Below are 27,011 nucleotides of genomic sequence, written 5' to 3' on the forward strand. Positions count from 1 at the left end.
GGCCAGGTGGAGTCAGCAGACATGGGAAAAAAAGAGAGGGAAAAAAAGGTTGTAGTTTCAGAAGTTTACAGGGAAATGAAAGGGATAAGAGAGAGAAAACAATACAACAGAGAGAAAGCAGAAGACGAGAGAGATATAGAATACAAGAGGAAACTGGTCAGAGGGAAAATGGTTTAGAAGACAACATCCATAAACCCATTACATGTTCAGTACATCCCCACTGTGAGCCTGTACCTGATCCAGGGTAGGATATTAAAGAAGACCAAGAATGAAAGGCCGGCACATTAATGATAGTGGTAATTAGTGCTAATTAAGATGAAGTCATAATTATAACAGTTACTGATATTCTCATGTCAAAGACTTCTAATTAGGAATTGGTGGTTTGTCATTAATGAATGTGATATTCAACAGCTCACATACCAAGAAGTACACATTAACAATGGCATATGCAGACGCACGTTCGTTCGAGTGTGCAGACACACACGCGTGCGCGCACACCCGCACGTATGCACAATCGCATACACACACACACATACACACACAGACATATGCACAGCCACACACACACTGTAATTTATTCCAGTTATTTAATCTCTGCCTTCTGCCCTCCCTCAAGACTCACCTTGCACATCCAACATCCCTTTCTCCTTTCTCCAGAGTTAAGATTTAATTAAGCCTCATTAAGAAGATCTGGACTAATTGTTTCTATTTGAGTGTCACAGTATCCTGAGGTGCTTGGTGTGTGTCACTGTTTTCTGGGTCATTGCTCTCTCACTCTCTCTTTGGGTGTCTCTCCATTCATCTCCTCTTCTCTGCCATGATCCCTCTCCAAATCCCCTCTCCTCCATCCCCATACCGTACACTTAGCTCTTAACCAGCTCTGTGCTCTCGTCACCCCCTCATCCCTCCTCCCTCCTCACTAGCACCCTTACGGCTGGCTCTTTAGCTTAAGCCCTTCACTGCATCTATATAATACGTCCTCTTAAAAAAAAAAAACAGCTTAGGAGATACACAAACGCTGACTACACTTAGCTCATTTCATGTCTCTTATGCAGTGTCTAAGATGTACCCACATGTTACATTTCGCTCTTTTACCTCAATCAAGAAGGTGCCAAAGCTCTCAGGGATATTTTCAGTGAATGTTATGGTTATAAAACCCCATCATGAGTTAAATATGGCCATCTACACTCAAGAAGCATATTGGCAATACACTATAGTCAGAGCACCCAACACTTGAGCAGGATGAAGAGATAGTACGGTGGACATTAACAACACTAACATAGAACATTGATTTAAAGCCAAAGTCCAAGAGATTCATTTGGTCAAATGGTTCCCAAGGCCAGCTATCTCCAGTAGATTCATTGAGCCATGATTCACCCAGGGGGGGAATCTATCCAAGATTGAAATTAACTGTCTTGAAACACTGGGTCATGTCAAACACTGACCTCCTGTCATCCATCATTTCTGCTGTCGCTCCTGTGTTGTTGGAGAGCAAACATTTCAACAATAAGCTCAATACAACATTCAGAATCTGTGGGTATCACTTATACAATTACAAATATTAACATTCAATGACCTTGGCGTTGTGTGCGCTTCCACAGTTGATGGAAGTGTTACGGCTAGCTCGTTGTTTTAACTGAACACTATAAATGGTGTGTAAAAAGCTTCTCCTACATCATATTAGCGCTGAAAGCCAACTGTAAAACTGGATTTGGTTTAAAGAGACATAAAATACGTGTCACTCCTGCCTAGTGTCGTTCTTAATATTCTTCCTGTCTATCTCTCTCTCTGCAACCCCCTCCCTCCTCTCTTTGGCCCGTAGTAACAATCTATTGTGAGAGTAATGGTGCTGGGGACAGAAGATCAATGATTCAGGGTTAACATGAATCTACACACAGTTGCTTAACCCCTGTTCCTATACCAATGCACAGTGACACACACGCAGTGATATACACACACTGACACGCGAGTAGACGGTGTCGAGAGCCCAAGTAACAGCAGTCTTTACCAGACGGAGATTACCATGAAAATAGTAAAAGGATAGTAAACCACGAAAATAGTAAAAGGATCCTTTGCCTTTCCAAGCAGTGTATTCAAGTCCATGCCATTCCAGAGGATATTCAGTTACGTTGTGTAATTGAGAAGGATGATATGAATATCAAATTCATCATGAGACCTCATGGCACCTTCTCATGAATATTATAAGCATGGGAGCTATCGTGGGAAGACAATAGGCTAAATGCCATCCAAACAGATGTTTCTGTTTAGCAAGGCATAAAAACATTGAACGATTTATCACCAAATGGGAAAGAAATATCCCCCAGTGTGTTCAGCTCCACTGTTGCTATGGCATTTCCATTTTTCATCGACATGATATCATTTAGTCTGAAATTAGGAGACATTCTGCATTCCTCTAACAGATTGCATCAAACACTCCAAATCGAGGTACTTGCCGTAATTAATTTCACCGCATAGCTAAAACAGCCCTGTGTGTTTCAGTGAATAAATATTGGAAAGAATCAGTGCTCATTATCTGTTCACCAATTTTGGATTTAACATGTGGGATTTAAAAGGATCATAAAATATGATTAAGTAAATAAATGTGCTCTCCCACTCAGGATAAAATCAACACAATGTAATCGGTGTGTGATGTATGAGATGTGAATTCACATAAGCGGGTGATCCATCTCCTACCCACTCCCACTCAGGGCTTAAGGCGGAGAGACAAACGCGTTTCTCAAGCCTTATTTACATTTATAATGGCTTTTTCAAATGTGCTAAAAGTTTGACCTCTAGCCCTGTCATCTGGCTTCAACTACATCATTCTCTTTTGGCATAATGAGTATTGGCGTGGACTGAATTGCCTACTGCTACTGCATTTATACAGTACAAGAACATCTATCAATAGGCTGTCCCAGAGGTTATTTACAGCAATTGCTATTGCATTATTTGCAAAATGCACACACTAACAACACGTATACACACACACGCACATGCATATGGACATACACACACGCATGTGTGCTGATACCCTGTCATGACTATGTAATATCCTTCCCTGGATGTCAGAGGCCCATTCACAATAGAAACTAGAAAAGTTAGAAAACAGCAACAAAAACAAATATAAATCAAATACAAAATCATGACAGGCAGTCAAAGATCACAACACTGCAGAGGGGAAAATTACAATACAATATCAAGGTGAAGGCAAGAACAGTTGTAGAACTTTCTATTTGTAACATGACAGGGCAATTTGAAAAGAGCACAAATAAAGACAAATAGCTGTATCAAGTAAATGGGTGAATGTCTATGTCTAAGAATAACATATAGCATAAGTACCAAGCCGTGAAAACAACAGGTGACAGCACAACAGACTCCAGACAGTGACTAAGGGATAAAAGCAGAGACTCACAGGAAGGACCTCACATCCAGGCCGCGATTGTGGATCTGGCCCATCATGTGATCCCAGCTGCCAGGATTGGTGCGTGAGCGCCCTGCTCCTCCGCCTCCCCTATACCGTGAGGCGCCTGCCCTTGCTGGGCTGCCTCGTACGCCCCGGGGACCCCCTCGCGTGCCTCCACCCCCACCACCACCGCCACCGCCACCTCCTACCCCACTTCCCCCGCCTCCCCCTGGCTGGCCCGGCACAGTGTGCAGCTGGCCCAGACTCTGGGAGGTGGGAGGGAGCTGGTTGAGGCTTGGGGCTGGTGGGTGGATGAGGGGCTGCTGGAGGCTCTGCTGGCGCAGCAGGGTGCGGGGCCGGGCCAGCCCAGAGGAGGGGATGTGATCCAGGGTGGCATCGCTAGTGCCGGGGGACAGCGCCGGGTCAAAGCTGGGGGGGCAGAGGAGCAGGGAGGGGAGGGAGCGTGAGGAGGGCCGTGGCCGGCAGAGGGTAGGGCGATGCAGGAGGGGAGGAGAGGGAGAAGCCGCCGGGGAGGGGGGAGGAGAAGGAGAGGAGGGTTGAGGGAAGCCATGGCAGGAGGTGAAGGGTGGATCAGTGGGGGTGAGGTGAGGAGGGAGAGGGTTGAGGGGACAGTGAGACAGACAAGGGTGGAGGAGGGGGAAGGAATCACGAGAGGGGAGGCAAGGAGGCACAGGACAACAGGGAGAGGTCGTAGGATAGGTCCAGTTAACACAGGGATGGGTGCAGAATGGCACAAGGGAGGGGGAGGGTTTCAAAGATGGAGGTTTGGAAAGGGAGGAGGAGGAGGAGTGAGAGGCCGCGGGGGGAGGAGTGCGGGGAGGGGGAGAAAGGAGGAGGAGGAGAGAGAAAGAGAGCAATGTGAGGCAGCAGCAGTAACAGCAGTAGCAGAGGTAGCAGTAGAAGTTGCAGCCTGTGTGAGCAGAGTGGTCCTGCAGAGCGTGTGTGTGGCCATCGCATTCCCTTGCCGGACACTCCTGCTCCACCTGCGAGCGTGCGCCGTGCGTCCGCGTCAGGTGTGCACCACCACGTGCTGCATGTGTCTGCGAGGCAGTTTGCGGCTTGCGCGTGGGCGTGGTTCGCGTCGGCAGAGGTCGAATGTGTACCGTCCGGATGGGAGTGGAGCGCGTGGGAGTGTGTCCGCCGCGGGTGTGTCTAGGTGTGTGTGGAGTCCCCCTGGAGCTAACGGGTCTTCCTGGTGACGGCTTTTTGGTCTGATGAGAGATCCCCATGTCTTCTCCTCTGTTCGCAACTTTTTCTACCCGTCTATTGGTCTCTCTCTCCCTTTCTCTCTCTAAATCTTTTTCCTCTTTTAAATACGTGTTCCACCCAAGAGACGTCTTACCAGCCAACCAACTCCTAAGCCTCCCTCCCTCTCTCAACCACTCATTTTCCACTCCACCCCTCCCGTTACAAATAGTGCACACTTTCCTCATCACCTTTTTTCAGACCTTTCCCTGCTCCACCAAGTTCATTCGTTCTCTACAAGAACAAGATCTGCGCCTACAAAATTAGCATACATGTAGACTCATTTTTGGTCAAGTTCAATAAACATATCACCAGCAGATGTTGGTTGAATTTGTGTTGCGCAGTATCCCAAATCATCTTTTTTATCGCTTTCCCAACTCTCTAAATATATCCTCCTCTCACACAGACAGCAGTGTAATCCAGGGTACCAGAATTAGGTCATGAGAGTGCTATTCACTTCACAGTACTTAGAAGCAGTTTGCACTGGTTTGCATTACTGTAGTTTTCTTGCCATAACTTCACATTAGTCTTTAAGTCTGCTACTGTACAGCCGTTGAACTTGTGTTGACTTGAAAGGTGAAAGCAAAGTCAAAACTTGAAATGAAAGAGTTTAGGAGAAGGAAGATGGAGGCTTTACGGAGAGAAAGATGGAGGCATAGAGATGGGACGGATAAGGAAGAGAGAGAAGGAGAGGGAGGAAGAGAGACAGAGAAAATGGGGTGCGAGACACAAACACAAGAGACACAGACACTTATAGCAGCCTGAAAATAGAATCCAATTATAGACAGGGGGCAAAGAGAAAGATGAGAGGAGGAGAGAAGGAGAGAAAGAGGGGAGGAGGAGTGAGGGAGTGAAGGAGGAGTAAATGTGTCGCGGAGGGAGAAATCACAGGCAGGAGGTGCGAAAGTGAGGTGCAAAACGAAGAGAGAGAGGATCCGAAATTAACCGCCTCATTTGTGACACATTGGAGTTCGGGCCCTAAACACGTCATTCGATGAAAATCATGTGAAACAGCCATGGCCTCCATTACTGTACTGTGTGTTTACTAATTGGTCCAAGCGGAAGACAAGGGAGTTCACGCAGGCAGGCGAGCGGACTTGTCAGAGGAGCTGTGGACACTGCAGTCTGTGTGTGAAAACATGCGGTGTTTTCCGGCCACACTAATAGATTCTCCTATAGTACGTATTCCCTTTGCGCAGTTTCATATTGTGAGCGAGGGCAGAGGGTGCCAGCTGAAGACAGAGTGAGTCAGTATGGTAACAGTGCAGTAGCTAATGCTGCATGCTATTGTTAGCTCCTAATGTGTGCAGAGTTCACATCCCATCTTCAACACATCCCCCCCCCCCCAGACATTACACCTTTCAGAGCCCACACCACACTCACCTTGACACCTGGGCCCACTTCATGCCTCACCCTGCCCTGTTCTATTTTCATATACTGTACATACAGTACCCTATAACATTATATATATACGCTATCATTGTATGTTTTCCATGATACAACGTGCATAGTGAAGCCGCTCTTACCCCAATAAAGGAAACAAACAACAACAGCAACAACAACAACAACAACAACAACAACAACAACAACAAGCACAACAAAGTCAATATTCAAGACTGAGATCAAAACGCATTACTCTTGAACCCCACCCAACCAACAGTACAGTATACAGTATCAAATCTCTCTAGATATTCTCTAGCTGGGTTAGAGATGGCTAACAACCCTGCTCCTACCGTGTACCAGTGCCCCACCATCCATCTCCCCCGCCTCAGTCCAGCCCTCAAACTCACTTGCTGGGCCTTAATCCTCCAGACTGCATGTGGCTCTGGACCGTCTGCCACTTGCCAGCCTTGCTGCCCCCCGTCATCATGCTCTTCACACTGTCACTGCGACAAGGACCCCCCCCATCCCCCTGCCCACCCACTGCTGCACCCTTCTGCCCCCCTGGCACTGCCCCACTAAGAGGGAGAGAGAGAGGGTGGGGAGATAATACAGCGGGGAGAGAAGGAGGAGAGAGGGGGGAAAAAAAGGAGAGAAAAAGAAGACAACGAGAAAGAGAGACAGATTGAGCGACCACATGACAAAGGAGGCTCGGCAGAACAGTTGAGGTGTGTGAAAGGGGGTGGTACAGTTAGGTTTCCAGGTCACAGGAGACAGAGGCAGGTAGATGGAGAGGAGAGGGTCTGTGGTCCAGTGTGAAGGGAGGGGGTAGGGGAGGGAGAGCGTGGGAGCAGGGGGGGGGGGGGGGTCACTTGGGTGCCTGTAAAGGGGGGAGGACCAACCAGGCCAGGACAGAGTCATTCTCCTGGGGGTAGAGCATCACTAGCTGTGTTCAGTGTGGCGAGCAGTGTGGAGAAAACGCTTGTTTAGCTCTCAATTTATAGCCACTTTGGCCTTGAAGTGTTCTATTACACAGGCCCGTTCAGCAGTGGTGTGTCAAAAAGAGGTCAGAATCTACTGTATTGTATTTGCCTGTGAACAAATACAAAAAACAAACAGTCAAGACCATCTCTAAGGATGTGTATCCTGGTTGACCATCTCTAAGGATATGGTGAATACTGGACTTACTGAAATAGGGTTTGCTAGTTTGCTTTAGATCTAATCAATGGGGAGGAATAAGCCACAGTGCCCCACTCTAATGACTGGGTTTTACTCCACATAGATGCAATCAGTATGATAATGTTGATATGTATTTCCCTGAGGTCATAATTAGTAGTATTATGTATCAACAACAGACCACACTAACAATAAACAATAACAATCAACTTAATTTAACTAAATGAAAGAAAAACAATAGCTAGTAGATTAGGCCATTTAAGGTTAACTTCCAACAGAGGGAATCATGAAATGTTTCAAGCTGTTCATGTCTGCATCATTTAAACTCAAACTCAAACTGCTTTTAGGGGATAACATAAAAGTATGTGTCACTGATGACAACAGAGATGATCAAAAGCAAAGCACAGTAGTGCCCTCTTGTGACACTACCATGTTTAATATGCAGTGCATACCACAAGTGCATGCATGCACCATAGTGGTTGAGCATGGGTAGCCACGGAGCACAGGGAGCTATAAATGTGGGAGTGTGTCATCAGTGTGTGTGTGTGTGTGTGTGTGTGTGTGTGTGTGTGTCTGTGTGTGTGTGTGTGTGTGTGTGTGTGTGTGTGTGTGTGTGTGTGTGTGGAGGTGAAGTAGGACAACACACTAATGTGTCCCTCTGAAAGTCACCATCCTATTTTCACATATACTGTAATCCTGACCAATTGACCTGTCTAAACACGTAGATAAGACATCAATCACTACGAGAGCAGGGCTGACATTGCTAGAGTGCAGGGCAGTCAGAATACAACTATGGGCCTCATTTATCCATCTCTGGAGAGAAGTGGGTACTTTTGTTCCTACATTTGTGCAATTCGGGAACATATTGCCACAAGAATAACCCTGCTGTTGGCCAATTTCTCAGTCTCTTAAATGTCAACATTACTGCTTAAAAAAAAGAAACAATCAAAGAAATAATCATCTGTGTCTACCATTGTAAAAATGTAATCATTCGTAACATTACACGCTCAAATAACAATTGGTAAATCTGTCAAATGAAGCATGTCACATTACAATGACTCAGTTTATTTATCTCGGGTCATTCCGAGGCCTGTACAGACACAAGGCATAATAACTAGTTCAATATTGATAAATGTTCTTCATTATTGAACTTCAATACCAGGACCAATATTGATAAATGACTAAATTTCTTCAGTATTGAACTTCAATACCATAATGGGGTCAATGCTGAATGTTCGTTAGTCTTACTATATGGCACAGTACGATTACTTGTTTGATAAATGAGACCCACTGTCATTACTAAGATTGAAAGCTGCAGATCTCAGTAAAACCCTGAGGGAAATCATGTCATATCTATTCCCTGGTAGCTGTGACCTCGGGACTGGGGAGTCTGGGATCATATTAGGTTATAACTGGGAGATCAAGGCCCCTGTTACTCCTGTTTTAATACCATTTTAGATTTTAAGACGATTCAATTGCATCCTTGGTGTCTTTCACCGTTATTCCAAAAGTCTCCGTCTAACTACTGAAGCAGAAACATCTGACGAAGCAAATGATGTTGAGATGATCAAGGTATCTATCCTTTAACATCCTTGTTAACATTACATGTTATCAAAACAAAAATAGCTGTGAGGAAATAATGCATTCAACAGCTTCATGTTTCAAAGGTGACAATAGTATGGGTTTTCAAACAACAGAGGTCAGAGACACAAGTCTACAGTATAACAGGCTTCAGGAGATCAGCAGCCATCATCTTCAGACGGAGCTTTCATACAGTAATCCATAATACCCACCACCTTCTTAATCCCACTGGTGCCTCATTCCCCCAGGCTATTCCACCACAGAGCCCTTCCTGGTCAAGTCTTTTCAAGATGACCAGTCATCAGACAGTATGTTGTGGAACAGTCTAGTCTGAAGCCCATGTGTGAGATTAGGACGTCTACAATTAAAAAACCTTCCAATGCCAAAAGGACGTTGTGAATAACCTGCCTTGGGCTGGTTACTTGATGGTACTGTACGTTACCACGCAATATATTCCTTTATATACTGTACAGTACATAGCCCAGCATTGTTTTAAAGACAAACCTACACATTTGCCTTTGGGAAACAATAAAGGTATTGATTGATTTATTGAAACCTCACTGGATTAAATCTGTATGGGTTCACTTATGGCATGCTAGGCTACAATGAGGGTGGACAGCTTCAGGTAACTTTCGGGGAACACACATCACTACTAATCAATCAATTGGGTTGGTGGAGATAAAAAAAACAAATGAAGCACAGTAAAACACAGAGCCAAACAAGGGGCAGCCACCACATCAGAACCAGGCGGAACGGTCAACCCTCCATGAGAACACTGGTGGGGGGGGTGGGGGGTGGGGGGGATACTTCACACAGGGAGGGGGTGGGGGGGGGGGCGTGGGGGGGGGTAGCAGAGATGTTGGGTTAAGGTGTGCTTAGAGAAGGGAAGCGACGAGGGTTGTCCGTCTCCATGGTTACACCCCATGGGAGAAAGGTGATAGGTTAGAGGTTAGGAGTTAGTTAGACTGGCAGGGCTGTAGGGAATTGGGGGCATTTTAAAATATGTGTTTCTCTCCATTATAGGTGAGAGGAGTTGAGACTTCGAGAGCAGAGTTGGCCTGGTGGAAGGCTTGCCTGCTTTGTTGCAGTAATAGTTTAAAGTCTATCAAGGGAATTGCCTTAATGTGCATGTGTGACACTTCCTGCACTCACGTGTCTCTGGCAAATTATGAGTAATCATGAGTAATCATCCCTCCCTCCGCACACTGTACACATTAGACAGGTTGTTGTTGTTGTTCAATTATGCAACAGCAATAACTATAAAAGAAGACCACATTGACTGCATACTGTATATATCCATTGTTGCATTGTTACATTTATCTTAATAGTTTAAAGCGGCTCTAGGCATAAGATCTCATGATATCTCATAAAAACATTACGCAAATAACTTCTACTGTATGCGAGGATTATGAATGTTAATGGATGTACTGTATACAGCACATGGCAGGGCATACAGTAATAACATCCTTTGCTTTGTTAGAATACACAGAAAATGTCTATCTGTGTCTTACAGTTAGTCCTTCCAATGTGTTGAATGGACACTATTAGCACAGCCAGTACACAGGATGGGAGGGGAGGGGTGGGGAAGGGGAAGGTAAAGGGTGCCCCCGCCTCGTTACAGCCCTGCTCAGGGTGAAGTCTCTTACCAGCCTTGACCAAGACTCACTTGAGCGTGAGGCGAGGATCTCCATATGGGGCATAGGGAGAAATGTTTAGTACGAACTCCTTGGGCGGATAGGAGCTCCACCTCTGCTGCACTGTGCTGCTGTCATTGTTATTCCAAAAGTCTCTGTCTAGATCACTGTGGCCAGAGAGAGAGACAGGTCAGAGCAACACAACCATGGGCAGCCTGGGAACCAACCAACCGCATGGGGCATTTGACTACGGGAGATGACGACAGGGGGAGAGACTGAGTTAGAGAGGGAGAGGACAAGTGCTCCTCCTTTCAGAGGTGATGAAGGAGCTATTGGTTTGGAGGGGGGTTGGGGTCTAAAAGCTGCACATGGAGGGTTTTTGAAACAACAACAACAGCTCCCATTTACGTCGGATTTTGAGACAGAAGTTGTCATATTGTCAAAAAGGTTTAGTTTAACAATAACAGGGGAGGCCTGGGGAGAAAGGCATGTCCATACATTCATTACAGGTATTAATAAAGTATTGTGCTGAGACTGAGAGAGAGACAGAGAAAGGTAGAAACAAAAGGACACCACATATATCATTCTCTAAAGTACACATCCAGCATTTAAAAAACGGCCAAAAATATTACCATTTGTTTATCTAACGTACAGTTGCAACACTTCATCTGAAAACACACAGTACACTCATAAAGATCATTCAAAAACAAAAATCAAGATTAACAAGTCAGTGCCCCGTCCTTGTGCTCAAGGAATTAAGAAAGCGTGACAGCGTATAAATACAGAGAGTACACTGGCAGACCACAGACAGGAGAGAAGAGAAATGGGTGAGCAGAATCACTGATGTAGTCAAAATCACACAGCAGAGGCCAGTTGTAGAGTGACAGGACAGAGCAGGAGAGAAAAGGGGCACAGAGGAGGGAAGAGTGTAAGCTGGAATGTGTTATCCACATTTACGATGAAGAGAGAGAGCACATCAATGCTGCTGTAACCAGTAAGGAAGAAAATGCAGGCATTAAGAGAAACTCAGGGGGACCAAGTTAACAGACATTCATGGATTCAAGGGCCCATCCTTGAGGCTTGAGACATCCTCATTGCAAAGTTGAAATGATATAAAAATACAGTATTACACACACGACATGTCTAGTATTAGATATACCGTAGAAGAGCAGTCTTTGAGAGGTTAACGAAGGCCCTATATTGAGTATGATAGTGTGGAGCTGCAGTGCTGACATTTACTGTTATAAGCCTTTAAAGTAGCTAGCCTAGTGCTATCTGGGGTACATTAACGTAGCTATTTTAGGGTCTGTTTGTGCAGGAGGGAAGGACTGTAAAGCAACTGTTAAAAATACAAAATACAACTGTTACTGGTGAATTACCTATGATCTATCATGTAGAAACCTACCCCAGTGATTGAGCCCTGGCTCCACTAGTCCTGTATTTGCCCAAATCTGCACATCAGCCTAAGATTAGCCTAAGACTACAGCAACAGACCTCACTATAGAAAGAAACCTTGGCTGAAGGCCTGCACTTAGGGACACGTCCTATCTCTGCATGATATCTCACAGAGATAACAGGAGTGTACTGCAATTTCCTAGACAAAAATTCACTTGCACAGGTAAGATAATTTAGGACAAATCTATACTGATTAAATCACACATTACCATTTCACTCACTGGCTCCCGCTACCAGCCCCTTACAGAAATGTTGCTCATGAAGAATAGGCTATCTAACTGCAAATGTGTGTCTGACACAGCCTCACAAAAATAACCCTACATTATACTCAAATTACTTTCTATAACCTTAGAACCCTTCTCAGGTTCCCATTAGAGGTGCGATTGACTGTACTCTATATCAACTATTATTTTGATCTGTCCCACCTCAGTCATCAAACTGCTTTGCTAAAGCATCATATTCCATGACTCACTACCCTGGCCCTTTCAGCCCCAGCTGAACAGCTTGTTACCAGTAGAGTTATACCAGGTGGTATGGAGTTTATCAGGGCTGGATTGAATAGAAAGGCTATTGGAGGCAATTGGGCTATTCTGCCCCACCCAAATCTGTTCCCAGGCACCTACTTGATGGCTTTCTTCTCCCCTCGCCCACGTGCCGAGTCTGGAGTGCCTGCCGTCTCCACTCCTGGCTTATTCCTCTTCCCCTTGAGCCAAACAGAGGGAGGAGATGAGAGAGAGGGGAGAGACAAAAGGTTAGCTTAGATCTACGTCCATAAACTGTGTTTGTGGTATACTAATTTCCAGTGTAAATGCCTCTCTTATTACCTTGGGAATTGTGCGCCTACCCTCCAAGTCTTTTACCTGATTGTCTCTCTTGATTGGGCTCATCAAAGTCGAATCAAATCTATGGTGGAGAGTCATTTCTGACTATGATTAGTATTCACACAACCCTGAAATGTATATGGCAAAAGGCTATGTGCCAGAGAGATTCAAGAATATGTCTTGTAGTAAGGCAGCTCGGATGTTAAACAGTTACTCATGACCTGTAACCATGGAAATAATGGCAATTTTAGGGCTATGAAAAAGTAGCTCCACTGGGTGCATTCTACCAGAACAGCTCATTACAGCTACAGGTGTAGCGCATGTGTCACAAAGGCAGATAATCTGTATTGACACTTGATACAAAGAGGACAGTGAGGGATAAGTCTAAAGCTAACCGCCCCCCCCCCCCCCCCCCCCACACACACACACACACCCCACACCCCCACCCCTACCCCCCCCCCCCCACACACACACACACACCACCACCACCACCACAACACTCCTGCTCTCGTGAAAGTGATGCTCTGATACACATCTAGGATTGGCTGGAATCCTCCATCCCTGAAAATAGATGAAGTAAAACACACTGAGCTGCTCCCCTGGCTCTGCTTGTCCAATTGTATCTCTTCTTGGCTGAGAGGCTATTTCCTGCTGAGGGAGCTGAGAGCAGAGCTGGAGGCTGGAGGCTGGAGGCCGAAGGTTGGGCTGTGTACTGTACGGCCTGCTTCTCTTCCCTCTCTGCATCTGACCGGGATGCCTGGAGGGAGGGCAGCCTCCATGGCCAGCCTGGAGTGGTTTGGCCAGCATGGCCCACACTAAACAGCAGGCATCTAGAAGAGGGCCTCTGCCCTTTCATTAGTGGCAGCCATATCAGCTGCTGGTGCCACCTCCAGCAAGGGCACCCCTGCCAGCTCGTCCAATAGCTCTGCTGAAAGTGCCTGCTCCCTCTGTGGGACTAACAATTATGTGCAAACAATAGCAGTTGCTGTCTTGAAACAAACTTCACAACGCCCAAAATGCATTGGGTATGGCAACAAACAGAACATACTAAGAATAATAAACACTAATAATCCAAGGTTATTGACAACCTGTGGTAATACGCGTAGCTCACCAATGGTTCTGTGAAGGGCAAATAGTAGCGCAAGCAACAACACAACCATCTCCAACAGGATTCCCTCTGTAGACTGTAGGAGGGGTCTGTGTCACAAGGCTAACTGAGTGATTCCTCTCTTTAGCGTACTTGCGAGATTAACAACCCACAGCTAAGACGCTAGGATGCTTGTCGGTTCACGACCTGTTAAACATACAATGCTAACAATAGCTGTACGTGATCAAACGATACCCATCTCACACAAGGAAACCGAGCCGGAGAGCTCACAGTGTATTGTTTAATCAGTACTAACCTGAAATAGACCAGTCAACAAATGAGTCAACACACAGGCGACAGGATAGCAAACAATGAACAGGGTTAAACAGCTGCAGACAAAGAGCTGTCTGTGATTCGTGGACAATGCTTCTCCAATGAAGCTTGTCGTATGTAAGCTGACAGTGTATATAAAGTCTGCAGGTTAAAGGTTAATATTTCACTTTGAGGAGTGTGTTGTGTGGTGGTCTCAGGGGACACTGTACAGTACATAGACAGGATGCTGTTAGCAGTTATGTTTTGCGATTACATCAGACAGAGTTAGGACGAGTGCAATAGTTTGGAACGAATGTTTTCTTTCAAATTTTTTCTATTCCAAATGATTCTATTTTTGGTTGCTCTATCTCTCTCATTTGTTCAAAATGTATGAACACTAGAGGGATGTCCAAACTCTTCCATACAACAAAAACGCAGCGAGTCAAGTGGTGAACTTTCAGAATATGTTATTCAACTGTCCACTTTACAAGAGAATGTTTAGTTTGAGATCAAGGTCAAAGCATGAGCATCATAGTCGAGCTGAAACGCCTGGTTAGTGATCATGTGTAAAGGCTGTATTAAACACACCATGCGTGATCTTCAGTCAGCCATAGTTATTAGGGAGGAAACAAGCACCTTTGGCATATTGACTGAGGATTGGGGAATGGCATTTGCTAGGAGCATGGCCCCTCATTACTCAATATTCATGCTCAGTCAAAGCTAAATACACGCCACCTAAGCAACAGCACAAAGTCTCAGTCAAGTGCAAAGACATTCAGTGGACACACACACACACACACACACACACACACACACACACACACACACACACATACACACAGACACACACACACTCACACACACACACATCATTCTCTGCAGAGTAGACCCAGTGTCGCCCCAACAGAAATAATGAAGCTTTCATAAATGTCTTATACAGCCTGAGCTCCTAAAACACACATATATTTCCACACAACCATAAAACCACATGCACACACACACACACACACACACACACACACACACACACACACACACACACACACACACACACACACACACACACAAACACACACACAAACACACACACAGATATTTCCAAACAAACATAAAACCACACGCATACATGTGCACAATGTGTAGTTCTCACAGACACACACACACAGTAGTAGGAGACAAAACAGTCTACGTTTCTGACGGCCAAGAACAAGCTATCACTCATGTATCATTCAACACCATCATGAAATGTTTAGGAAGGCAGGGAGCGGGGGAGAATGAACGAGAGTAAAGGCGAGAGAGGAGAAGAGACGAGTTTAAAATAGAATTTCAAAATAAAAAAGAGAGACAGCCGGGAAGAGGGGAAATACGAGGAGAAAGGAGGATGGCAGGCGAGACAAAGGGAGAGGAGGGACAGAGGAGGGAGAGAGAGAGAGGAGGGAGGGAGCCAGGGAACAGAGTGAGAGGTGGTGAAGTGAGGAGAAGGATGAGTGACAGGGGGTCTCAGGTGGGTAGGCTGTGAAAACAGGCCCATTCTCTGAGCTCAGGGGGTGGTTTCAAACACCCTGTGATGGGCATTGAGTCCCATGATCCTTATGGCCGCAGGACTACTCCACACAGACTCAGACAGCTTCAATCCCAAAACCCCACACCTCTCTTCTACCTCATTCACAGGAGCTGGGAGCTGGGAGCTAGGAGCTGAGGGGGAACAGTCTCCTTTTATCTTATAGTATAGACAGTGACTAAGGGGTGAGATTGACAGTGGTCTAGGTTGAATGACATTGGACAACGGAGGTGGGGGAAAAACTCAGCTCATAAAGCACAAAGGGCCGATACATATCAGTAGATGTGAACTGTGCTCCCCATTCCCTTATCCTCATCTCAAACACCCTTGAAACCACTTAAGTCTAATTTGAACCATCTTCATGTCACGAGACAAAGGGATTCACACGATTACTATTCACTGCCGTCTGGCTTTGTGCCATACATTTCAAAATAGCTCCAGTGATAAACCAATTATAAGACAAACCCAAATTGCAGCATTGTCTTGAAATCTTCTCACAATTTTTATCCAATCACAAGCTCAATGGAGCATGTTATGAAGAGACATGACTGTAATATACAGTATAGTGTATCAGGGGGGAAGTGGAGGTGGCTCAACACAGTACTGCTCAGGGTCTTGCCGAGAACCTTGCTGGAGAGCAGAGAGATAGAGAAATGGAGATGGAGAAATAGAGGGACAGAGGGAGCGATAGAGGGACAGAGGGAGAGATAGAGGGAAAGAGAGGGAGATAGAGGGACAGAGGGAGAGATAGAGGGACAGAGGGAGAGATAGAGGGACAGAGGGAGAGATAGATGGAAAGAGAGGGAGATAGAGGGGCAGAGGGATAGATAGAGATGCCGAGGGAGAGATAGAGGGACCGAGGGAGAGATAGAGGGACAGAGGGAGAGATAGAGGGACAGAGGGAACAATGGCGCTACCATTCACAGTTGGCAATGTGCTGCCTTCCAACGCCCAGCTGTGTTTGTTTTCAGTGAATTAGCAGGCATCCAGAGTCTCCATCCTCGCTCAATATTACCCACATCATACCCTAATTAGTGAAGAGTGCTCCATTAAAAATCGTCGTCCAACTAAATCATCAACCGATCATTCAAATTAACTTCCCTTTTAGGATCAGCCAAAACAATTTCTTACAGTACCTACATCCCTCAGCGTGACTCACACTCAACCAGACGCTACAGTGCACCACTTAGCCACAAATGGAAATACTCCTGGCATTAGCTAGCGACACTTCTGTTTTAGTTGTAAAAAATAAATACGGAGGACAGCTTTCTCTTGAAATTAGATAATTGCCCTCATTCTCATCTTCTCCCTCCCTCATCAACATAATTAACATCATCACCATAACAGTTATGAACTTTGACCTTACAGTGTGTAAAGTCAAGAGGAGGTTAGCCTATGTAAGAGGCTGTTGATACAACACAAACAGTGATTCCACTGATGGGCATCAGGGTGTGACCCCGGTCCTCCCAGGTCCAATCTCCACTACACATACAGCTATGTCACGGACCAAGCAGCACATCGCTCATAGGACCAGGCAGCAGCAGCTCCCTGAATGCCAAGGAGCTGCTGCAGCCCTGACAGCTGTTAGCACTGCAACACCTGATACCTGAACAACACCCAGATACACCAGCTCCAACACCAGCACACATGGATTACACAGTCATCAACACAGTCCCTCCAACAAAACAACAAGCCAGCTATGTTCTGATATCACCCAGGTTCATTGTGTTAAAACTCACAGCTATGAGCAATGTGGCATAGAACCATGCTAAAGTGCATTCGGAAAGTATTCACTCCTTCACTTTTTCCACATTTTGCTATGTTACAGCCTTATTCTAAAATGGATTCAATTCATTTTTTTCCTCATCAATCTACACACAATAATAATGACAAAGCGAAAACAGGTTTTTAGAAATGTTTGCTAATTTATTACAAATAAAAAACGGAAATATCACATTTACATAAGATTGGAGTCCACCTGTGGTAGATTCAATTGATTGGACATGATTTGGAACGGCACACACCTGTCTATATAAGGTCCCACAGTTGACAGTGCATGTCAGAGCAAAAAACAGGCCATGAGGTCGAAGGAATTGTTCGTAGACCTCCGAGACAGGATTGTGTCGAGGCACAGATCTGGGGAGGGGTACAAAACAATTTCTGCAGGATTGAAGGTCCCCAAGAACACAGTAGCCTCCATCATTCTTAAATAGAAGAAGTTTGAAACCACCAAGACTCTTCCTAGAGCCGGCCAAACTGAGCAATAGGGGGAGAAGGGCCATCGTCAGGGAGGTGACCTAGAACCCAATGGTCACTCTGACAGAGCTCCAAAGTTCCTCTGTGGAGATGGGAGAACCTTCCAGAAGGACAACCATCTCTGCAGCACTCCAACAATCAGGCCTTTATGGTAGAGTGGCCAGACGGAGGCCACTCCTCAGTAAAATGGACATGACAGCCCGCTTTGGAGTTTGCCAAAAGGCACTTAAAGGACTCTCAGACCATGAGAAACAAGATTCTCTGGTCTGATGAAACCAAGATTGAACTTTTTGGCCTGAAAACCAAGCATCACGTCTGGAGGAAACCAGGCACCGTTCATCTCCTGACCAATACCATCCCTACGGTGAAGCATGGTGGTGGCAGCATCATGCTGTGGTGATGTTTTTCAGCGGCAGAGACTGGGAGACTAGTCAGGATCAAGGGAAAAATGAACAGAGCAAAGTACAGAGACATTCTTGATGAAAACCTGCTCCAGAGTGCTCAGGACCTCAGACTGGGGCGAAGGTTCACCTTCCAACAGGACAACAACCCTAAGCACACAGCCAAGACAACGCAGGAGTGGCTTCGGGACAAGTCTCTGAATGTCCTTGAGTGGCCCAGAATTAATTAATTAATTAATTGAATCCATTTTAGAATAAGGCTGTAACATAAATGAACAAAATGTGGAAAAAGTTATGGGGTCTGAATACTTTCCGAATGCACTGTAAATGGCTGAGGGGAATGAATGCTATTCAAGTCATCCCACTTCCAAGAGAGACAACCAAGAGGGATGCTTCATGATGATTACGCAGACAAATTCTCCCCTGATAAGTCAAATGTGCTGGTTGCCAAAAATGAAACACCAAAAGCAACACTCACCCGAAATGTCTTGTCTATTAACCTATGAATCATGAGCAAAACTGGCATGGCACCATGCTTGCGAGAGACATGTACAGCCTGAGGCGAACACAAGTATATTTGAGGAGACATTTTTGGAATATAACAAATAATGTATAGATTTCTTAACCATACAGTATGCAGGTCATTGGTCCATCCATTGGCACAGTGTGAGTTTTTATGTAAATATGTGAAAGTTACTGGTAAAGTTGGCTGCAGCTACTGTCCACCTTTTCATCTGTTAGGAACATTTTTGTGACTAATCAGCATACACTGCATTAATATGCATTACATACAGTATGCATCTATAATGGGGAGGGTGAACAAAGAGAGAAAACATGCATGTTATTGTAAATGATACGGTATATACTATTTTAATCATGCGCTTGGGGAATAGTGTGTTGCCATGGAAAAAATATGAGATGAAAAGATAAAAAGGGAACATCGAAGGTGGAGATTAGAGAGTTAGTGTAACATTTAGCCACCGTTACGTGAACGGTAGAAAGATACACAACTTTACTATTGGTGATTATGTTGTTGTACCGTGACACTCTACTGTATACACGTTCTCATGCCTGTGTGTTGCATACACTCTACATAATAATACCAATTGCCAATGAAATGGCAAATTATATTTTAGGTTCTGATAAGACAGTTGAACTATGCTCATGAGGCATTTATACATTATTCTTCAAGAATCAATGGCTATGTATCAATTATTTACAAGTCCAAAAATGGATGTACCAATCCCAGATTGCTCCTTTAATGAGACAATTTTGCGTCATCACAGCCCGTTCCTCCATTAACCAGTGGTGTATTTAAGGTTATTTCACATCACCAAGCAGCTGACATTTCTCCCACAGCGAGAGGTCTGAAGACATTACAGGCCTTCATTAACATCTTAATGCCACTCAAGACAACTGAAAAACATCCATAGCCAATGAGTCACTCTGCAAAGAAGAAGAAACAAGGAAAAAGGGATGAGAAAAACGAAGAATGAGAAGAGACAAAAATAAACTCATTGGAGAGAAAAAGGGACTGGTGGGCGACATGACATCATATTTGATCATCGACGTGATACTGTAGATGGCCTTGACGCGGTCATTAGGCCACTACAAAGTCACTGTCTCCCCATGGCTCTGTGCTGTCTCTGTACTGTGCCTACGTTGTAAGAGGAAAGGGAAATCAGATGCTGTTACCGAGCGGCTACAGAGCAGACCTCTGGGGCACTCCAAGGTGCTGGCACCAGGACAAGCTCACTCCACAGTCGGAACTAGGAGTGATTCACTGCTCCATTTAGTTGAATGTGGAATATCAAATGTAACTTCTGACTAAAAGAAGCAAACAATCTGGGACTTACTCGTGTCTGGGACCCATTTGAACACAGATCTTTTCCCTCTTGTTCCTCTCCCATTCCAGGAGCACAAATGAGTGAACAAAGAGGGTAAAAAAACTAATTGCTGATAAATCAGTGCGTGGTGAACGTTGAAATGAGGAGACTGGCAGTACAATTTCCATACTCCCAATAAGGCTTACTGTAGGAGCAGGGCTGCCCAAACCAGGGAGTCAGGCAGGAGTGTCTCACACATAAGACCTCCTCAGGTCAACATTCTTAAAGCTTAATTAATTCTGTTGGGGCGAAACTGGGTCTACTCTGCAGAGAATGATTTGATTGTGTGTGTGTGTGTGTGTGTGTGTGTGTGTGTGTGTGTGTGTGTGTGTGTGTGTGTGTGTGTGTGTGCGTGTGCGTGTGCGTGTGCGTGCGTGCGTGTGCGTGCGTGTGCGTGCGTGCGTGTGCGTGTGTACATGCATGTGTGTGTGTGTTACTACAGTACTCAAATCATTTTCCCCAAAGGTGCAGAGAATCTTTAAAATCTAACATCAGCACAAATCATAGTCATCTACGCTAACTAGGACCCTACCACATGGCATCGGCCCTTCGTCTGCAGACCCAGAGTAACACTCTGTTTGAAGACTAGACTTTGGGATTCCACAAATACACTTGAATCATTGACCTGTGTTCTAGAGTATATTACAAGCACGGGATGAATCAGGAATCAATTAACTTGAAACGCATGCAAATCTAAAGGAATCAGTCAAGTGAAGTGGCACTTGGCTGTACAGCTCTATCTGCCTAATGAGTAGTTGCCTCCCTCTAATCAATCACATTTCATACCACATAATCAGCATGGACATGCCCTCAGAGAGGGCACACTCGTCATTCTGCCTCCTGTTCCCCTCTAGTAAATACATTCATATCATTCATAATACAGAGACGATACTCAATACAATGTGCAAATAACTCAGTAATATTCCTTGACTTAGAGCTCTTTTCATTAGTGTAACGTTAGGTCGCATCGAAAAATGACATTGCTTTTCATGAGTGGATGATAAATGTATGTTTATTATCCTATGTACTGCATGGTGTCTAAACCATTTACTTTAAATGCAGGATGTTTACATGAAGTTGTTTCTATACTGTACTTGTGTATGTAATAATGTAATTACTGTCGTAAGAACATTGTATTAACATGTTGTTGTATAGTAATTAGGTAATTACATGTGTTAAGTAAAAAAAGGAACAGCGTTTATGTGGGTGCGTGCGTGCGTGCGTCCATGCGTGCGTGCGTCCATGCGTGCGTGCGTGCGTCCATGCGTGCGTGCGTGTAACTCACCAGCTTGCGTTGACACCAGCCACAGACGCCACACAGAGCCACCAGCCAAACAGCACACACTGTGACTGCTAGAGATACCAGGAACACACTGAGGGACACTGAGCCTGGGGACACACAGAGACAGAGAGAGAGACGTTAGGGACACCTAACAATGTGCATACAGTACAAGTACTTTCATCATCCCTATCAGGCACCACACAGCCATATAGTAACATACAGGAAAGTGTCACCGTGCATTATAAACCACAGCAAAATACATGCTCACAGGAAAACCACTAAGAAGTCGATTTTTTTTCCTTTCCATTTGTAATTGTATGGCCAGTCCTACAGTAGCTGCCATTTTTACACATTGCCTCCATCACCTCTCCCTTGAGTATTTCAATACATTACCAAAAAAGAGCCGGAGGCGTCATTGAAATGCACACACATCATTGTCATGGTGTCATGCTTTGTTTACTGACAGATTGAAAGTGAAGGGGGCGGGGCGGGGGGGTGGGGATGGGGTGTGGGTGGAAGGGCTGACTATACATGAGAGCCTGTGATTAATGGGTATCACTTGATACCCAGTGAGAGAGGTGGGGGTGGGAGAGGGTGGTACAAAAAAATGAGAATTTATTCATCAGATAAACGTCACAGAGGACGTGTGTGTATCCGTGGGTGAGAGTGTGTACATGCGCTGCATGGTATTATTTCGCAGCAACAAATTCTCCCTGAGGCGCTCTGGGGTTTTACACTGTGCATATTCAAACAGTCAAGACAACTAAATAAAGCATCATGGAGCACTGACGTTCCAAACAAGGAAGGGATTCATGTATCCGTGTGTCTGGTTTACTTCGCACCCTTCACTTCCCCAAATATACAGTGATAAAAAGGCGTTGTCAAAAAATCTCCGACACACATACGGCATGTGACAACACCCACCCCTTCTTTCCAATTATGCGTTTGTCTTCTCTCCCAACACCATCTCTCTTCCTACCCCTGTCATTACTGGCCTTTTTATCTCACTCCTCCATCAATATTTTTTTTCTCTGCCTCACAATGTCCTCAGGGACTGTGGCTGCTCAGAGATGGGGAGCAGTGTGGGTAGAGCTGTTTCATATGTAAAACTGTAACGTGATAAACATTGCTTTCCTGGAATCAGCCGGCAGCCTATCAAAGTGTCTCCCACCGCTCCTGAGGGCAGACCACGGGCCGTTTCTGGAGTGGGGAGGAGAGGTTAGCTGCCAGGGGAATAGGGGGTGTGCTGCCCACTGGTGGTGAGTGACACATTGGTGCCCACATGAATGACAAGGTCAGAGTGACACCAATGGCTCGACTCCACCAAATATTTCTATTCATATCTCTAGTCATAGGCCTTTCAAAATCGATGATACAGTATGCAAGAGTGACATGAGTCAATTGATGGTCCATTAGTGGAGGAGGACATCCATAAGGTCTGTAAGGGTAGAACAGCATCTTGAACAAAAGCAGCTGGAATGGTCCCTCCCCCCAGGGACTATTATACTATGACAGCTCAGGTCATGCTTCCCTAATAGACTGTGCTACAGTACGTATGTCTCCTAGAGGACATATGGCATCAGGTATCAGGGCCCAAACAGATGGGTAGGACAGGACAGGCCCAAGTACATCCCCCTCCAGAGTGTGCTGGTGGTGGTGGTGCTGTGGTGATGTAAGGCCCTACCTCCTGCGTTCCCTCTGAAGGTCAAAGGAGGGGGAGCGGGGACAGCATGTTTTATGATCTGTGTCAGTCATGGGGGCTCAGGGAGGATAAAAAAGCTTCTAAGCAGAAAGCAGTGTCCACAGAGGCAACATTACTGCATGGAGGAATAGGCAACTGGATGCTCCCACCCCCACACTGGAAGGAGCGTAGTGTCCCTGTCCCAGGCACTTGCAGGAGATTGAGTGGCTTTGTGAGGCTATTATAAGGGTTATATCCAACAGTGATAGATTGTGTGCGGTAACAGTGTGTAGAGAATGAGAGAATGTCAGACAAACATAGAGTACACAGAGTATTATCTCCTCATATCAGGTTAGGTATGTGTACTCCTTCAAAATGGAGAGTGAAAATCCACTTCTTCCAAAATGGTACAGCTCATTAAAATTGACAACAAAGCTTAAAAAGCCTTTTGATCAGAGGCCTTCACAAGATGGAGCACTCGTGAACTTGAAAGTGGGCTATTTGTTTTAGATTTCTGTGTCAATCTCTTTTATCTGCTGTGAAAGAGAAAATAAACGGCACTGGGGAGTAGAGAGAGCTGTGAGATTGGGTGTGTAAATGAGCTTGTAATATGCCCTTTCGCAAAAGCCAACAACAAAGACTGGGTGCTGATAGGATAAAAATGGGAAGTGGAGTCTCTAGTGGAACAAGTGTCAGAAGTAAAGTAGTGCCCTGAACGACGAGTACGGGGACATTAGTTTGGATGGCTGAGAGAACACCGCATGTTACTCCAGATACGGCAGGGTGCGGTAAGCACAGGTGATATAGCCCACGTGCACTGAGAGCCAAGCCAAGCGGACAGGGACCTGTCCTCAGGGGGTGGAGGGGAGTGCTAATTAGACAGGCAGAACTGGAGCAGTGTCCAGTCAGCAAATCTGCCACCACCTATCTATATGATCCAGCGGAGATGGAGGAGGACAGTGTTACTGAGGATGTGGTTGCAAAATGCTCAGCCCCCCCCCCCTCCCCCAAAGACTCTCTCAGTCAGAGTTCAGTTCCCTGGGGCTAAATCCAGGTGATGGCCTCTGCTTTGTTACAGGGCTAGAATTAAGCTAATCCTGATGTCACTCAACACCCCTTGTATGGCTGAAATCCTGAGGGGTGTTGCTTTGTCATTCCACCATAGCAGGTTGAATGTGCCACAGGGAAAATACTATTAGGATGATGGTACCCACACTGGAGCTAAATTGTACAATAAAACAACACCATTTAGCCTACTGACTGATTTATTTTTGTCATCATTTTCTCACGGCTTTGGCTCATATTGTTGAAGTGTGTGTACGGTTGGGGACACACAGCAGAAAACATTTCTCTGCTCTCACCATGCCTCATTCTAAAAATAATTAATCCAAGAAAATAATGACTGTGGGAAGACAGACAAAAAGAAGCAGACAGAGGAGATGAGGCAGGAGAGAGATAATAACTTGGTTCCAGGTAAAGAGTCTAATCAATTGATGGGGGAATATGAAGCATTGTGACATTTCTCGTGAGGACAGAGATCTTATTAGATACAACAATGAAAAGGAAAGTGGAGGAGTGGAGGAGGACAGAGGAGAGAGAGTTTGTTTACAGTTTAATCAGTCCCATTCACAGGAACGAGGAACAAGGCTGTCTAGATCTGCACATGCCCAGAGCGAGGCCAACCCCAGCTGAGGACCTGGGTGATGATCACGGTGGAAAGATCAAACACTGCTCGCTCCTCTAACCCTAAAAAAAACACACACACACAAAAAAAAACACTGCTCCTCTCAGCTCTCTGGGAATTCCTGGATCATAGGTCACCACTCTCCCTCAGGGCCAGGCAAGCTAGTGGTGCAGCCAGGGTTTCAGCACAGACACACAACTGTCTGATCTGCTTGGCTTTCACCTGACTGTGGATTTACAGTGACTGGACAGGGTGACAACAAAGGATTGCCAGTTAGCAGGGAGCCGGTGGCAGGGTGAGAGAGGGCCGCCAGCCTAGCACGGTTAATCACCCCACTGAGCCAGGCCAGTCCTGAGGGGACAATGAGCCGAGGCGGTGTAAACTACAAGGACACAGACACACAACCAGTGAAACCTTGACAGGAAAGAGGCCTCTAGTAGGAATGCAATGACTGGTCTTGGTTTCCCTCTGGGGTCCAGATGAAGCATGTATCATCTCTGAGGCCCTGTGGGCCATGTGGCTCAGGTGCTGTGCTGCTGCCTGTCTCGTCCCGGCCTGTCAGGCTGGGAGGCTGCTGGATCGTACGGAGAATGAGAAGACTGCCACCCACATGGTGTCTGCTCTCAGATGGACACTACAGGGGGGCCGACGGATCTGACAGGGGATCGGATCCATCTACTTACTCTTCACAGGCCATTCTGAACCTGTAGAAGCTGCACTACAGTACATGTGACACATGGTTGGTGTCAGGTGTCAGGTCATGTTATTCCCTCTGACATTCAAAGGACCAGTCTCTTGATACATTTAGAGACGATGTGTAATGGTTAGATGTTGGTTGGTTAAGATCTAATGGTTAGAAAGTCATGTTAGATAGAGCAAATTAAAAATGTGTGTACTCAAATAATTCCCATCAGCAAAAACATCTACTTGTAAATGGTTTCGAGGCTTTTATTTTGCAATCAGTCGAGCAGTGAGACATAAACATTGTAAAATTTCACACATTGTGCAGGAAACACTCAGACTTACTTATGCATAACGGAAAGTAAGCTATTTTTGACCAACAGCTTTATTACTTTTGTGCCCTTGAGCAAAACTCAATATAATGTACAGTATTAATGAGTCGTGAAGATTGTTGCATATAGCCCATACCTTTCCACTCAATAAACTACAATATGTAATTATGTACTGTCAGAGTGCATTTTTATAAGGCTTGTCATAAGTACATACAACCTTGTTATAATGCCTTATTACCCTCTCATAATTATCCTTAGTTAATATTAGCAATTTTGAGCCAGTCAAAACATTGCAACATAGAAACACAAACTGTAACATACTGTACTATATGACATAATATGTTGTTATGACACACTTAAAGTGGTCTTGTATTTTCTTGTCCACAACTATAGTGGTTTCATCAGAGCCTATACTGTTTGTGTGTGCAAACACGACAGGAATCGTTTTCACAATGTTCCATACAGAAAGAAATCGAAATCTTCTCCATTTGCTATAATGTCATAAATGTTTCAGTGGTAGCTCAGTGAATGTTTCTAATTCTCTCCTATTCTCCTGATTGAGTGAGTAATAAAGATAACATTTTGTTACATTTATTTCCTTTGATGTCTCTGATGAAGAATTTAAACAATATGTATGGTCTACATTTATCATATAATCTATCACTGTCTGACCATAATTCCCTCCAGCAGCCCTTCCTTAAACAGAGAGAATTAACTGGTCAGATTGAAATGGATGACTTTCATATGAAAGCCACTGGAGGAACTGAACACATTTACGAAGGACAGTTTCCCCTTGCCTTGTGACAGCCCTTCCCCAGGCCTCATTTATAAGCTTCTCTTCCTGCCTTAAAACAGATATGAATAATGCATTATATTCACATAACACTGGATAAACCCAAAACGCTTCACTTTGAGCAAAGGTAAGTCATCTGACGCATTGTTAATCACCTAGGTGATGAATGTTGCTCATGCATTCTCATCTCTTCTCGTCGTTTTGAAGAAGATTTGTGTTAATTTTACAATCCACTTGTATAATGTATTTGCATACACTTCAAACAGACATACATACCCCACCAGACATGCCACTGTGGGTTTCGTCACGGAAACCAAAACAAAAACTGATTTATTGCGT

The 27,011-nt window shown here is 45.1% G+C and overlaps 1 protein-coding gene across 1 annotated transcript in view; it reads right to left on the reverse strand.

Moving 5' to 3' along the window:
- Positions 1-27,011, reverse strand: part of syt7a (synaptotagmin VIIa) — a gene marked incomplete at its 5' end in the record, with an annotated part of 61,410 nt that overhangs the window by 14,485 nt on the left and 19,914 nt on the right. Inside the window, 4 exons of the mRNA XM_083666031.1 lie at positions 3,413-3,832; positions 10,473-10,607; positions 12,519-12,598; positions 21,505-21,608. Coding sequence (XP_083522157.1) covers positions 3,413-3,832; positions 10,473-10,607; positions 12,519-12,598; positions 21,505-21,608 — 739 coding nt within the window. The remainder of the gene's footprint in view (positions 1-3,412; positions 3,833-10,472; positions 10,608-12,518; positions 12,599-21,504; positions 21,609-27,011) is intronic.

This window comes from Argentina silus (genome assembly GCF_951799395.1).
Source record: "Argentina silus genome assembly, chromosome: 3".
Lineage (NCBI taxonomy): Eukaryota > Metazoa > Chordata > Actinopteri > Argentiniformes > Argentinidae > Argentina > Argentina silus.